The following is a 16,195-nucleotide window of genomic DNA, read 5'->3' as shown; positions in this document are numbered from 1 at the left end:
CGAGCATGTCTAACGAGCAGTGAGAAGGAAGCTACTAGAGAAAAGAAAGCTTCCTTCAGAAAATAGAAATCTTGCCCAAAATGAGAATAACCACAAACTTGCACAAAAGAAAAGCAAACAGACAATAAGGGGTGCAAAAAACGATTTTGAGAAGCAAATTACTAGTAACATTAAGATCAACAATAAAACCCTTTAAATACATCAGAAGCAGGAAACCTTTAGGGAGGTGGTTAGACCCTTGGATAACAAGGCAGTTAAAGGAGTATTAAAGGAGGATAAGGAGATGGCAGAAATGCTGCATGAATCCATTGCATCTGTCTTCTCCTGTGCCTGAATTGATACCTTCTGGGAGGAGTCTGAGGAGCTTAGACAAACAGTGGTGACAAGAGATAAAGTCTAGAACTTATTGACAAATTGAAAGTTAACAAATCACCAGGTCCAGATAGTATCCATCCATTCTTAAAGAACTCAAATATGAAAATGCTGATTTTTCTAAGAAAAAATATATAACATATCTCTAAGACTGGCCTTTGTACCAGAGGACTGGAAAATGGCCATTGTAATACTAAGTTTTAAAAAGGGATCCACATGGGGATTGAAAAGTTACAGGCAGGTTAATTTAACATTTGTTCTGGGTAAGTTGGCAGAATGTGTTATTAAAGATAAAATGTTCAAGTATATAGAAGGGCAAATCTTGCTGAATAAAAGTCAAGATGGCCTCAGAAAAAAATGAGCCCAATCTCATTAACCTTGTTCTTTGAACGTGTCAACAAGCATGTGGATAGAGGTGATCTGGTAGTTCTTGTTTATTTGGACTTTCAGAATCCCTCACCAAAAACTCCTGAGCAAATGTAGCGGTAATAGAATAAGAAGAAAAGTCCTCATACAGCTTGATAACTGATTAAAGAACAGGAAACAGAGACTAGGAATACATGGACTGTTCTCACAATGGAGGGTTGTAAACAATGGGGTCCCCCAAAGATCTGTATTGAGACTGGTCATTTTCTTGTTCACTCAGAATTAGTGGTTTCCTGCTTTTGGTGTCTCCAGGAAGAACAGGAATTTTACAGTTGTTAGTCAGGGAGATATGTTGAAGACTCGTAACTGGTTGAGAGTTCTATGCCTGTAATAATTCCTGACAAGCCCTTTTCAAAGTTGCTTGCCAATAAAAATATGTTTAATTACTTCAGAGAGATGGGGCTAACTGAAAAACTGTTACAGTATCAAATGGTATCAAATCCTTGGAGTTTATACAATATAATTCATTATATTGTCTACACAATATATATTGTATTAACCACCTGGGGCCTGATGTGAAAACAGACTTGCAATTAACTCACTATTTATTCCAAATGGAGCTTTATCAGATATATTTAGAAAGAATTGCAAATTTTGCTCAGGTGTTGCTACTAGCAACCTAGGTTAGATAAAAATTCAAGGACTATTATGGATAAAATTATGGCTTTCCTCTGGCCTGCTTACATCAGAATCAGAGTTGCTATGGCAGGCATTACTGCCTCTATGCTGAAAGCAGACATCAATAAACTCAGAGGTAGTTATCAACATTATAGCCCAAAGCAAATAAAAGCATTCATGTTCGCTAAGGTAAGTGTATCACTCAGAAAGGCTACAGGTAACATTTAACTGGGTGCATTTTTATTTCACCTTTCAACATCAGAGGCATGTAAATAGACACAAAGTCCACAGCCATCAGCATCAGAGCATTGTCAAGATGAAAAAACATTAAAAACGCAATGTACTTGCTGAGGAACAGATGAACAATGAACAGAAAAGATAAAAATAACAAAGCTGCCAAATGTGACAATACCAAAAAGTATTAAGGATAAAATATGAAAAAGAGATGGCCTTAGGGGACAATCTACAGGAGGAGTCTGAAACTGGGAGCCTCAAAGGCAAATACATTTCCCTCAAAAGTACCAGCTGGTCCCTGACCATCTCTACACCAGCCTAAAATCCCACATTTAAAATGGGGTTTCTGCTTCCGTTTTAAATGCAGGATCACAATGGACTCCATTGACACGCACTTCCTTCCCCCTTACTTTCCCCCTTATCTGAGTCTTCCATACGTTTCATTATACAGCCACTAGATGGCACTGTGGTCTAGCTCCTCTTATTGAGCGATTTCATCTTTTCACAGGGAACTCAATGTGCTGTAATTTGATACCTCATTATATCCGATCTTTTAAAAAATGGAATAAAGGTCATTTAGTGCAGGAGACGCCCTGAAGGTTGATGACATCATCTAAAGGACCTGCAAACTTCTGTGAGTAACCAATCTCAATAGCAGGATAAAAGCTCCATGTGGAGAAGCCCCCCATCTCTTAGCCCACAAGAAAAGTGATGTATCTGGAAGAATCAGCAATTATGGCAATAGATTTTGGCAGCAGTCTTCTTTTGAACATGGAGATGGCTTCCTGGCTCACCAACCTCTAACCCCTCCTTGGTGTAGCCCATGGGTGGGCAACATATGGCCTGTGGGCCACATGCACCCTCCACCGCTCTCAGTGTGGTCCCTGCTGCTTCCTGCACCACTGATTCATTGGCAAAAAGAAAAAGAAAAATCATCATGCTTTTAGCACTACGGAGCTGTAAAAGGATCAAATTTAGATTGTCCTGAAGCAAAGTTTAAACCATTTAGCACTAGGCAGCACTACTCACTGGCAAACCACCAATATTTTTGATGATTTTTTAGGTTACCTCATGGACTCTGCAGTGCCCCACGGACTGCGGCCCATGGGGAGTTCTGGGGATGAAAATGGCCACTGGACCTTCCAAAGTTCCCCACCCCTGGTGTAGCCCTTTCACAAAAGCAGTTGCAGGAACTATGTGAAGTCATCCTGCACAAGCCTACTAAAAAAAATGGGAGTTGCAGAAGAATGCAGTGCCTTGGATCTGGAGTTGCCCTTCTGCATGAATGGAAGGGCCTTTGATCAACCAGAGGCCATTTTTGCAAATTCTTCCTTGCTCCTGCAGTCCCCAGAACCATTTCCCATGCTGTTCTGGAGTGTCCCCCAACCATCTGGGGCATATTTTTAGCAGGGAGCTACAGAAGGAAGAGAGAATCAGCAAAAATTGCTTCCTCCCACCCTTCCACCAGCAGAAGCATGCCATGAACAGAGTTCTTCTTAGGGAACTTAATCCAAGTCTGTACCTTTTAGTCTAGGTTGAGTAGTGTCAAGGGCTCCTTGGAGGCCTCTCTCAGTCTAATCCAGTAGCCAAGTCCAGACACAGACAAAGGGATTATTTTCAAAGCTTTATTCCTCTTTTATAACTTAACAACTCTACTGTTAGCAACTAGATATGAGCAGCAGAGTACCTATGCCCTAAGTTGGAACAGTTGGTCCCCGTTTGAAAGGGAATCACTGGGAGACCCCTGAACTGATGGGCTAGGGAGAGTCCCTCCCCTTTTCCCTTGGATTCTCTGGGCGCAGCCGTTGTTTGCGCGCCAACCGGGCACTACGCCTCCTTTCCGCACCCTCCATTTGGCACCGCTCTCTGTGTCGGCGTTGTGCGTCCATCAAGTCTGCTTCCTGCGCTCTGTCACTCCCAGGACTGCTATCTAAGCTAGGAATGCCGGTGGGAAGAATCTCCGTCAGCTGTTGGCCCTGGGAAAGAGGAGCGTGCTCCTCTCCCAGGAGCGACTCCTCTTCCTCAGAATCAGAACTACTCTGGGATTCTATGGTCTCAGTGTCCACCCTGACAAGTAGGACCATTTATCAACTTAAAATATCATATGACAAATGACAATTGTATTGTCATAGGGTTGGAAACTCCTCATTGGATCAACTCCCTGCCCAAGGGCATGGTATGCCTAAAGAATATTTGACAGTTAAGACCAGCACTATGTTATATTCCTTACGTAAATTTGTCCAATGTTGCTGTAAGCCACTTTGAGCATTGTTCTAAAATGTAAAAGCAGCATACAAACAAATCAGCGAGGATGACGACAATGACTTTGAAGTGGGCCTAGATACCTGTTAGTAGCCAATGCAGCTACTGCAAAATCAGAGTTATGTGTTCAGACTTTCTGGCGCCCATCAGCATCCAGAGGACTGCATGTTGTATCAGCTGTAGCTTTCAAACAGTCTTAAGAGGCAGCTCCATTTAAAGCACATTGCAGTAGTCCAGCTTGGAGGCAACAAGTGCATGGATAACTGAAGACAAGTCCAACCTCTCCAGATAAGGCCACAACTGGGACACAGGCTGAATACGTGCTCCTGGTCACTGCCACCACCTGCACCTCTCTCCAGATAGCAGCAAATCCAGAACCACCCTCAAGCTGCATACCTGTGGCTAACATAAGGGAAAAATCTAGTGTGTCTTAGGATAAGAAGGAATTTTACGTGCAGCAATTCATTTAACAGTATTCCAAATGGACATAAATCCATTCAGGACAATCTGAGAAATAAATGCACTCTTTTTTTTTTTTTAGTGTGGCAAGAAAATAACACAATGAAGATGGATCTTGCTTGCAAACTGGGGTGGATACAGTAACTGGGTTCACACAACACAATAACCCACAGTCAGGGGTTGAGTATGGGTTGAGTGTGGGCTGTTGTTAAACCGTGAGTTGTTGTTGAACTGTGGGTTATTCTGTTGTTTGAACCCAGCAGCAATAACAAACCATGGTGTTCTAGCCATGAACAACCCACAGTTCATAACCCAACAACAAACCATGGGTTCTCTTCAAGGGTTGTTTGTGGTTTACAAACCATGGTTTGTTAGCGCAGCTGAGTTCAGACAACACGGTAACCCATGGTTAAACAACAACCCACGGTTCAACAACAAACCCAGCCAGTAACTTTATGTCATCATACTAACCATAACTTTATGGTACTATTCTCTGCCCTTCAGTTAGTTGTGTGGGTCTGTTCCAGCATAATCAATCTGGTACTTTAACATCTTGCAGTGTAATGGTTTAGCAGCAACTAGCAACTTCCAGATGAGGCTGTTGGGCAGGACAAGATGGCAAAGAACCATTAACAACCCAGGGTGGATATAGAAGGTACACTTTAACTGCCTGCTAATGCTGCTAGCCCATATTTATTGTTTTAAACTATTTTATTGTACGCTGTACATCGCCCAGAGTGGCTAGGTGACCAGCCAGATGGGCGATTAATAAATTTAATAACAAATAAAATAAACATGCAGTACTTGATCCTGAAAGAATTTATACAAGATGCATTCAGATTCACTTGACCATTTTTGCCTTGGTTTCAGTGATCCTTATGAGAAAAGTAAATAACCTAGAACAAAAGTAATATAAAACTTTGGCCTAAAGCTAAAGGCAATGACACAAGACTTCTCAATGTTATTTGTTTCATAAGTGCAATAGAACAAGTGCCAGATGGCCAGCAAACGTGTTGGCATCTGTAGCAATTATCAAGCTAACCCACCGTGAACAAGAGGTGGGGGTGAATCCGTTTCCTCTGCCTACTCAGAAATGCAGTGAAAAATGATGGAAAAGAAATCAGATGAGAGAAGAAAGAAATGATGAAATCATCACTGCTCACGCTCAAGATTGTTAAGCTATATTCCAGGCTCAAATGTTCCTAGAAAGAGAAGTTTGTGATGGCTTAGTTGAAGGATTCGACAGAACCACTGACTTGTTATAGTGACAGGGTGATAGCAACTCATAAAGGCTTAGGGAGACTTTCAAGTTTTACTATTGTTTACAAGTTGGGATGAAGGAAAAGCGAGCAGCACTGTGCTAAACTATGATGATGATGTGAAGCAGAATAGCCTATATTGGTGGCAAATTACATGTTATGCTAATCGGGTAGTTGAGGATTAGCTTTTTGCTTTACTACAGTGTCATTCTTTGTGCCTCCCCCTTCAGATCAGTAGCACTGCATACTAGGAGGGGAGGATTAAACCTTTTCCCCACAACACACAGTTTGCTTCCTGAAATTCCACCGTCCCCGTCTCCTGGTGGTGGAGTTAAAAAAAAAAAAAAGGAAAAAAAAGGTTTCATTGCCACCAATGGAATAAGGGCATGTGCACTTATAGTAGAGTAAAGAAAAATATAACATTACCTAATCTTAAACTGTACTATCACACCAACTGTATTTAATTGACAGTTGACAGATTAAGCATAACAAAAGGAAGTTAAAGGCATGTCTTCATCTAGCACATCTGTCACAAGACATGTAAATGGGTTTGTACCAAATCTTTAAAATGGTTTTCTGAAGATCTTGTCCCCTGTGAAGAATTTGCAAACTGTTATTGCTTTTCAGTTTTGAGGATAATACTCATGTGAAATTTGCAGCATTTTAGCGGATATCCAGCATAGGTCTGATACTTGCTTTGGTGTATATAAAGTCCAAAGGAAATAGCAGCAGCCTTGGGAATTTTTTTTAATTGCTCAGGAGGTAGCCAATTTAGTAAACACACAACTAAAGACAGCCCCTAACTAGCCCTGACTCAAGACAAAACACAAGATATAACACGGCAAGGAAGAGAAGAATAACTTGCAAGCTTATAATAGTTTGGCTAAGCAATGCTGTATTACTGAAGGGTCATACAGTGAATGAAATTGGATTATTGGCATTACATCTAATGGCCTTTTGCAATCATTACTGTTCCATGCCTCAACCCCATCCATCATCTCCTTGAAGCTGCTAAGACTTTGTTGTCAGTGCCTAATGTTAAGAGATCCATGTGGATTCAGGGTCTAACATTCTCAGCATGAAAGTCAGTATTAAAACAATAATAACACATGCCTTTGCAGTCTTATAATATCATAGTTTGCCTAGTTATTTGTTTGTATTATTTGTATATATGCCTCATTTATTTAAATACAGTCCTTCAAAAGAAAGTGGGGGAGGGGAAACCCATCCTTATCCATCCACTGAATAATCCTACTAAAAAGAAGGAGTTCAAGTTGTTATTTTTTAGCTACCAGAAATGCATCTTCAGGAAATATACACCACTTGAAAAATTGGTCCAGGACAGCCTTGTAATGTGCCATTACCTGATTCTCCACAGCAAGTACAAAATTGCATCCTGGAAATCCAGCATCCATCACCACTATGTATGAGCTCCAAGCACAGATGCAATAGAATGTTTTGATAAGTTTACCCAGCAATTGTGTGCCACTGAGGATCAAATCACACATTAATTTAAGGACGTATATCAATACAGACAGTGCTCATAAGCCACATTTTCAACAAACAAATGCAGGGAAGCAAATAGAGAGGGAGGCTGGAGACCACTCCCATGGTATTCTCCCGCCTTCCAGCCCCCCATTACAAGTATGTCAAGGCCACAAACCCGGAGACAAAGAGATCCAGAAGTACTTCGTGTCAGCTTTGTCATTTTTGTTCCACTGCCTGCTGAAGCTCCTTTAGTCTCAACCCTGCCGAACACATCAATGGTTCCCACAGTATGACACATCCTTTCCAGGGCAGGAATGGGAGACACAAGCTGTTCCCTGACCCACTGCAGTGGGTTTCTCAACTGGGGAACAAAACAGAGTCCCCTCTCGCAAACAGTACAATACATGAAGATACATGGCTCACTCGGGTTTGGTTTTTTTTTTTACTCTTGACCTTTTCTTTCTTTGCTGAGCTTTTAACTCTCTATTCCCTGCTCGTTTCCCCTTCCTGACACATATTGTGTCCTTTAGACTATATGATAAGCCTCTGCATGGTGGTCTTTTGCGTGGTTCCTCTTCTCTAATCGTAAAGCGCCGAGTTGTGGGTCAGTGGAGGCTGGTGGTTCCGATTTGGGTGGGTCTGTGAATCCATTCTGGGTTTCAGCCAGAACTCTAAAGGAGCTATCCAAGATGCTGAACCTATTTTGGGGAGAGGGTTTAACACCTTGGATACCTCCTTTAGAGTTCTGGCTGTTTCTGACAGAAACCCAGAATGGATTCACAGATCCATCGAAATTGGAGCCACCAGCCTCCACTGTTGTAGGTACTAGAACAACGAACAATAATAATGTGAATTAGCACTTGTGGCAAGAGGAAAATTGTTCCTATTTTTTCAAAAGCCCTTTATTTCCTGTGTGGAAAGTATGTTAGGGACCATAGCTCAGAGGCAAAGCACATGCCTTGCACACAGAAGGCCCCAGGTTCAATGTCTGACATCTCCAAACAAAAGGATCAGGTAGTAGGTGATGGGAAAGACCTGTCTGCCTGAGACCCTGGAGTACCAGTGCCAGTCAGAGTCAACAATCCTAGATGGACAAATAGTCTGACCTTGCATAAGGCAGTTTTCCATGTTCCTATGCTTTCAACAGATGTGGCTCTTGCTCCACACTTTAAGGACGCAACCCCAACCCATGTTTAGGCAGAAAGAAGTCCAACATCTTCCAGCATTCCAGGCTAGTGCTTAAATACAAGTCTAGAACAAGTTCTTAAATGGTTTTGAAAAACACGTTCTTCTTCCAGTATTGCTTAGGCTAGATCTACACCACTGCTTTATAGCAGTATTGAAGTGCACTGATAACTGTTGGGGCACATTACACATTCGATATACTGCTTTTGTGGTGGTATTTCCTGCTTTTTATTCCACATTATCCAAAATACCACAGCAAATGGTGTTGTGTGTCCTACAAGGTATAAATGTGCAAGAGGGATAGAGCCTTACCATGATGGGATCGTAATGATTTGACAGAAGGTGTAGATCTGGCCTTAGTCAAAAGAACCTACTTTCTGCATTAAGGGTGCAATCCTATGCTAGCTGGGGCATGGCTGGCTGGGGAATGATGGGAGTTGTAGGACTTATTTCTGTCTAAACATACATAGGATTGCACCTTAAGATATTTAATTTTCTGTTGTCCAAGAATTAGGACAGCAGTGAGAGTCAGATCAACAATATGGGCAGAGGCAACTCTCTGATAGGTTTCATGTTGACAGCTCCTCAAATGGGACTATGTGGTGTCACCTCTACTTCTTCTCCCCACCAACAGCATGTGGCTGGCTAGTGGACTCTTGCCCAGTGTACCACCATTATCGTTAGCCACAGAAGGTGTATCTTCAGTATGAAGGAAGATTCTTGTTGCTGAGGGTTCTGGCAGTAATTGAGCAGGACGGAGGAAGCCCTGACAGCCAACCATCAACATGCTTCCCATCATATTTTCAATCAAGACATACAACAAGGCTTCCCTGGAATCCTGACACCTGATGAACTGTATACATCATAACAATAGCTGGAAAGTGATTGATGTTATCCACTGTACAGCTTGCTTGCTTGCAATATGTATATATGTTTTGTTCTGTACCATAACAGCATGACTCTGGTTTCAACAGTAAGCAAGTCTCAACCTCAAGAGCCACTTCATATCCTGCCCTAACATCTATAACAAGATTATATACATTTCCTACCTTAGCTGATATGGAGGGATCTTGGTAGCAGCCGCTTGAGATTCTAAAGTTTCTGTACAGAAAAGGGAAAAGAATAATTGTTGAGGGCAATCAGGATGGATGTGTTCCATAGCTATAGGACTGAAAGACTAGTCTCCAAAAATCTCCTACCACCACATCAAGAACAGGTATATCATTTACCTGGTTTTTCTCTGAAGCTCACCCTTTCAAATTACAAACCCCTAAAATTTGACAGGACTGGTGGGCTGCAATCCTAAACACGCTTACCTGGAAGTAAGTCTCAGGGGTAGGCAAACTTACTATGATACATAAGAAGAGTAATATTCTGTGCAGGCTGAGCTGGTATGTCCTTTTGAATTATATTGTTTTTCTCCCTGTAGCATTTCTTCGCTTCTCCTGACTCAAAGCTAGTAATTGTTTTCCATTAAAATGGGCAGTGGATGCAAAATAGCAAACTGAATGCAAGAAGTAGGATCAGCATAGGTGACTTTTTACCCATAAGATTTTTTTTTTTAAGGAATTCAAACTCGGCTTTCAAAGAAAATCTAGAAAGAAGCAAGTGGAAGTCCTACTCATCTAGGTAAGAGGAGGCACGGTAAGAAAACCATGCCCAGAAAATCAATATATATACATGATAAACGATTCCACTGAATTTTACTCTAAATGGTGCTTCCCTTGAAGATTGTTCAGATGGTATTGCAAAACGCAGCAGTCTACCTCTTTGTGCAGGTGTGTGAGGACCATCACACATCACGTATCACACCTGAGCTCTAACATTTACACTGGCTTCTTATGACCTCACAAGCATTGTTCAAGATGCCAGCTATGAACTTACAAAGTATGGTCCTAAGCGCAATCTACCAAAGGATGGTTTCCTCTGGTACGCCTTTTACAAGTTCCAGTTGATACTGTAACATACCAAGAAATTCTAAGGCAGTTGCTGCAACAATGAAAGTTTTGGCTTCTATTCTATGGGGTGCCTTAGAGTGTTCATGACTATAGATGTCTGTGTGTGTTTTATGCAGGTATGTAAACCCACTTCTTGATCATTAGCTGCTGTGCCCAACTAACAGTATAAGACTAGAAAATTTAGATTACCATGTCCAAGTTCAGACAAGGCCTTAGTTAAAAGAGTATAATTATTTTTAAAAAATAAAATTAAAAACCCAGCTTGTGGTAAGATCACAGTAGGACCACACACAAGGAAATGGAAACCGTAGCTCTTTATTTGTGACGATCCTGTGCTTATTGTTAGAAAGCTCCTTCTCTTTTATTTAGTAATTCACATTACATTATATTTTTATAATTTATATCTTGCTCTTCCAAAAGTACTGTTCAAAGCAGCTTAATGGGGGAAAATACAATCTTCTCCTCCACTATCCACATAAACCATATAAAAAATTTAACATAGGGCAGTATCCAATGCGACACAGGTACTAACGTAAATTACATTGTATAAGGGACCTCTAGCACAACACCAAGGGGCCGCGGTGGCTTAGTGGTTAAGACGCTGAACTGCAGACTGGAAGGTCGGCACAGCAGTTCGAGACCCGAGTGCTGCGTGACGGAGTGAGCTCTCATCTTCAGTCCCAGCTTCTGCCAACCTAGCAGTTCGAAAGCAAGAAATTGCAAGTAGATAAATAGGTACCGCCTCGGCGGGAAAGGTAACAGCGTTCCGTGCACCTCGGTGTTCAGTCATGCCGGCCACATGACCACGGAAGCGTCTTCGGACAGCACTGGCTCTTCGGCTTAGAAACGGGGATGAGCACCGCACCCTAGAGTCGGACACGGCTGGTTGGGGACACCTTTACCTTTACCTTTTTAGCACAACACCAATAGCATTAGCTGGCGTGACAGGAATCCTTGGAGAATCCGTCGATAGCGAACACTGTTGGCGTTGCACTAGAGGTCCTTTTTTATTGTTGTTCAGTTGTTAAGTTGTGTCTGACTCTTTGTGACCCCATGGACCATAGCACGCCAGGCCTTCCTGTCCTCCGCTCTCTCCTAGTGCAAAGTAATTTATGTTAGCGCCCCTGTCGCATTGGATACTGCCCATAATCTTTGCATTTTAAAGAGTCTTTAAAAGCCTCCTGGACAGGAAATGTTTTATATGATATCTAAAAGCCTGCAGTCTTGCACACAAGTTGGCTGCCTTAGACAGAGCATTACATTGTTTCAGGGGCACTATATAGGAGAGACATTAGAAAATGTTTTTCCCAAGGAACTCTTGTTATTGGCACTATTACAAGGCAAGGGTGGCCTTTCTTCCCACAAGAAAAGACTGTTTTCCACTTTCATGAATGCAAGAGGAGGTCTCCTACCTATGTGCTTGAAGAGTATCTTTTCCTAACCTCAACAAACATGACATCCATTCCTTAAGTAAATGTGTGCTTGTTCTTGTTCTGTTAAATTAATGCAAGCAACCCAAGGCCTGGATCTTGGGACACATTTGCTTAGGTTACGGCATGATCCACCCAAAGTTAAATATTTTAAATTCCCATTGATTTCAGCAGGCAGAGTGAAGCATATGCTTACATTTATTGATGAAATGAATGGGATTTAAATGTGTATAACCGGGGCTAGATTATGTCCTTTATTCACAGACTTCCAGCCCCTTAAGGCTGCTTCCTCTCTAGCAAACTCCTGATAATTAAAACAAAAACAAACAAAAAACCCACAAGGGGGGCTTCCAAACAGAGGGCTCCTAGCACTACATATTAAAAGCATTGAGCAGCAATTCTGTATTTATTCCTTAATGGATTATCTGTGGCAAGGAAAAAGAAAGAAGTAGTGATGGAAAAACACAGGAGAGTTACAAGTGGAAGACACCATTGTTTGGACCCCTGTAAAATTGTGTAAATAAGACAGGGCAATGGGGCCATAAAAGCCTTGTCTGACATACCACCCCATGTCTAAGTTGAATTAAAGATGCACACTATTTCAGTACAAGCTTGTACAAGGACACTTATGTATTTCAGAAAAACACAGATGTAAATATATTGACTATGTAGCAAGGAACATGTCAAAACAAATATTGCTGAACATTTGCAAAAATAGTAATCGGCTCAAGTCACAATACATAGGGAAACAGCACTGAGCCATCTGCACATTTGAATGGCTTCAGACAACTGAGCCATAATTGAGGAAAACACCTGCTAATAAAAAGGTGGGGAGGAGGTACATTTTTTTTAGTTCATGGTATAACACTCTCTTTGACTTTCTGCAATCAGATGCTTCTTCCATATGCCAGGGTGAAGTAGTTTAAAGCAATCTTTGTTTGTTTCCTGAATGGCAATAGGTTGGGCAGGAGACAATTAAGTCTTTTACCCAGCAGCATCCAAATCTTAATTCAGCTGCCCTCATTATGTCATTATACTCACTTAAAAAAAATAAAAATCATTACCTACAGTCATACTGTAGGCTTAAAGAGGTTTAAATGGTACAGTTATACTGTAGGTATACTGTATCATTGTGTTAACAGCTAATCCTGCTCAGGGTTAGTGCCCTTTAATGTGCGATCAGCACAATAAAATAGTTGTGCACCCTCTTTTTAGCAAATGAAGCAGAATATAAATGTTAATAATATACCAATAAAATAACACAACACAAAATCAAGTTCAGAGCTTATTCTTTACTATTTGGGCTTTTAAAAGAGGGTTTACAGCTTATACACTGGAGGGTAAAAAAATGGTAAACAGCTGTAAACGGATGTCTTGATATTGCACTTAAAGCCTTGTTCAGCTGCAAAGGAAATGAATGCAGTAGGATTTACTATTAGGTTTAGAAGACCAGCTCAAACCACACTACTTGAAATCTCCTGTGTATAGTGGAAAAGATTTACAGGGGCGGGGGGAGCTTTCAAAGAATCTTACTACGTCCTAGAAGAAACCTAGCAGAATTCTCCCTCGTTGAGCTATCGGGAGCTCAGGCGGAAGGTCAACAGATCGAAAGCCAGCGATGGATGCGTGAGAGACCCTCCTGGCCATTCGTAAAAAAATACCACGCACGCAACAAAACCAAACCAGCGCGGGGCTTTGACACGGCCGGTTCCGTCAGGATTTTGCCAGGCACAGGTGGTCCGTCCACGGGCAAGGATTAAGCATATGAATGACGTATCCGCCATCCGAGAGCCCAGCCCCCGCCCGCCACCATGCTCGTCTAGCCACATGGGGAAAGGGGGGCTGGCGAAGTGTGTCCCCGTGGCTGGCCCACTTCCTTACCGCTGGCCCTGGTGCAGCTCTCCTTGATCGCCTTGTATTTGTTCCCCGACGCTTCCTTCTGCAGCTTCTTCAGGACTTCTTCCATCTTGCCCGCTCCTCCTTGAATCCCCTCTCGGGGAGTCTGAATCAGCAGCCGGGGAAGAGCAAGGGGTTGCGGGGGAAACGGCCGGTCCTCGGCGCCCAAGCCGCGGCTGCGCGCAACAGCATCCCTCGCCCTGGCTGCTGTTGATGAATCATGCTACAGCTCCGTGCCGCGGACGCGTCACTCGGCGCTGCCTCCGCCTCCGCGCTTGGGCCGGCCGAGGCCAGGCAGGAGGAGCGACCGCGGCTCGGCCTTTGCCGCCGCAGCTCCTCCAGCCGGGGGGAGGGCTCTGCTGGGCTGGCCGAAAGGCCGGATCGTGGATCAGATTTACTTGCAGGCCCCTGGAGAAGCGATCCATTCCCCGCCCCGCGCCGACGGGGCTAACGTAGCCCCAGGTTTATACACCGGAACGAGAAAAGCACAGGGCCAAAACAGACATCACGTTAAATCTGTATCTAGTGGCTACGTCTTTTTTTTAATGTTTACTTTTATTCTAGAGCAGGCACAGGGCCCCAATCTGGATCTTTTCGGGGCCTCGCGCCTATTCTAGAGTAAAAATGGGGCGGGGGGATGACGTAGCTGCAAGATACAGATTTAAAGGAATGACTGTTTTGGCCTAAGTCAGATGGATACAGGACTCTCTTAACGAAGGGCCTATATTGTTAAGGAGCAGTGGCACGCAGTCTGCACTATTGTCCCAGCTCACAATATTCGCTAAAACAATATCTGATGGTGGCCTCAAGTATTACACAGGCATCAGTCCTATATCCTCTGACTTTGGGCAAAAAACGCATTGAACTTACTTCTGACTAGACATGTATAGGATTGTGCTCTTAGGGCGCAATCCTATCCAGATAGGCGGCTGCCTCCGAACCCGGGGGCGGCCGCCTATCCAATGCAGGGCAGGAGATGCACAGAGGGGATTGTTCCCTCCACGCTTCTCCTGCCCTGCATTTGCTGACGGAGCAGGGGAGGAGGCTGCTGTACCACACATTGGATGTGTCATACAGGCATTTCCGCCCGCCCCAGAATGCCCCCAGACACGCCCCTTTCCAGCCGCGCCGCACCCCTCTTGCGAGTGTGGAGCACAGGGCTGTTCCACGCTGCTTGCAAGGCAGAGCAGAAGTGGGGGGAGGTCGGTTCCCGGAAAACAAGATATCCTATGGCCGTCTAGCCGCTGTCTAGCGGCCATAGGATTGCTCCCTCGGTAGCTGAAAGTAATTGCCACCAGTTGGTAGGAAGCAGCTGTGGGTAGTATCCAATGTTAGTCCTACTTTGAGTAGACCCACTGAAATGAATAGGACTTCTGTTAGTCATGATAACTTAAGTTCCATTCATTTCAATGTGTCTACAGAGTACTAAGCTTGGATACTACCCTGTGTTTTCACCAGGTGCATCCATTTCTATTTCTTCAACAGATCTACCCTCAACACTCCCTGTACACATCTGTAGGGGGCGGATGGACACAGACGCACACACCCCGTCCATAAAGTGCCATGCATAAGTATTCACCCTCCTTTGACATTTCCACATTTTGTTGTGTTACAACCTGGAATTAAAATGGATTTAATTGGCATTTTTACCATTTGATTTACACAACATACTTAACCCTTTGAAGGTGCCAAAATATGTTATTGTGGCACAAAGTTAATTAAACAAAAAACTGGCATTTGTTGGTTGCTTAAGAATTCACCCCCCTGAGTCAATACTTGCACCTTTGACAGCAATTACAACTGTGAGCCTTTGGGGGCAAGTCTCTACAACTTTTGTGCATCTGGGTTCTGCCATTTTGTCCATTCTTCTTAGCAAAGTTGCTCAAGCTCTTTCAGGTTGGATGGGGACCATTGGTGAACAGCAATTTTCATGTCTTGCCACAGATTCACAATCAGATTGAGGTCTGGGCTTTGACTGGGCCATTCTAAGACATTCAGGTTCTTGTTTTTAAACCACTCCAGTGTAACTTTGGCTGTGTGTTTAGGGTCATTATCCTGCTGGAAGGTGACTCTCCGCCCCAGTCCCAGGTCCCTTGCAGACTGAAACAGGTTTTCTTCTAGAATTGCCCTGTATTTGGCTCCCTCCATCTTTCCCTCAGTTCTGACCAGTTTCCCAGTCCCTGCTGCTGAAAAACATCCCCACAACTTGATGCTACCACCACCATGCGTCACCATGGGGATGGTGTTGTCAGGGCAATGAGCACCGTTGGCTTTGTGCCACACATAGTATTTTGCGGTAAGGGGTATAAAGTTCAACTTTGGTCTCATCAGGTCAGTGATCCTTTTTCCAGATGTTTGCTGTGTCTCCCACATGCCTTTTGGCAGAATCCAAATGGGATTTGATAGGGTTTTTTTTTCAGCAATGGCTTTCTTCTTGCCACTCTTCCATAAAGTCCAGCTTTGTGGAGCATCCAGGTGATAGCTGTCCCATGGACGGTCACTCCCATCTCACCTATGGATCTCTCCAGGTACTTCAGAGTTACCACTGGCCTCTTGGTTGCTTCTCTGACTAATGCCCTCCTTACCCAGTCACTGAGTTTTGGTGGAT

The 16,195-nt window shown here is 43.3% G+C and overlaps 1 protein-coding gene across 1 annotated transcript in view; it reads right to left on the bottom strand.

The window, feature by feature from the left end:
- ARFGEF3 (ARFGEF family member 3) overlaps positions 1 to 13,657 on the bottom strand; it is a 103,775-nt gene extending 90,118 nt beyond the window's left edge. The window contains exons 1-2 of the mRNA XM_084827663.1: positions 13,573 to 13,657; positions 9,353 to 9,404 (exon numbers count right to left, since the gene is read on the bottom strand). Of these exons, the coding sequence (XP_084683789.1) occupies positions 9,353 to 9,404; positions 13,573 to 13,657 (137 nt within the window). The remainder of the gene's footprint in view (positions 1 to 9,352; positions 9,405 to 13,572) is intronic.
- Between the last annotated feature and the right edge of the window lie 2,538 nt (positions 13,658 to 16,195).

The sequence above is a fragment of the Heloderma suspectum genome, chromosome 1 (genome assembly GCF_057233095.1).
Source record: "Heloderma suspectum isolate Gila_16-S chromosome 1, 16-S_ref, whole genome shotgun sequence".
Taxonomy (NCBI): domain Eukaryota; kingdom Metazoa; phylum Chordata; class Lepidosauria; order Squamata; family Helodermatidae; genus Heloderma; species Heloderma suspectum.
This window is presented reverse-complemented; position numbering and strand designations above follow the sequence as displayed.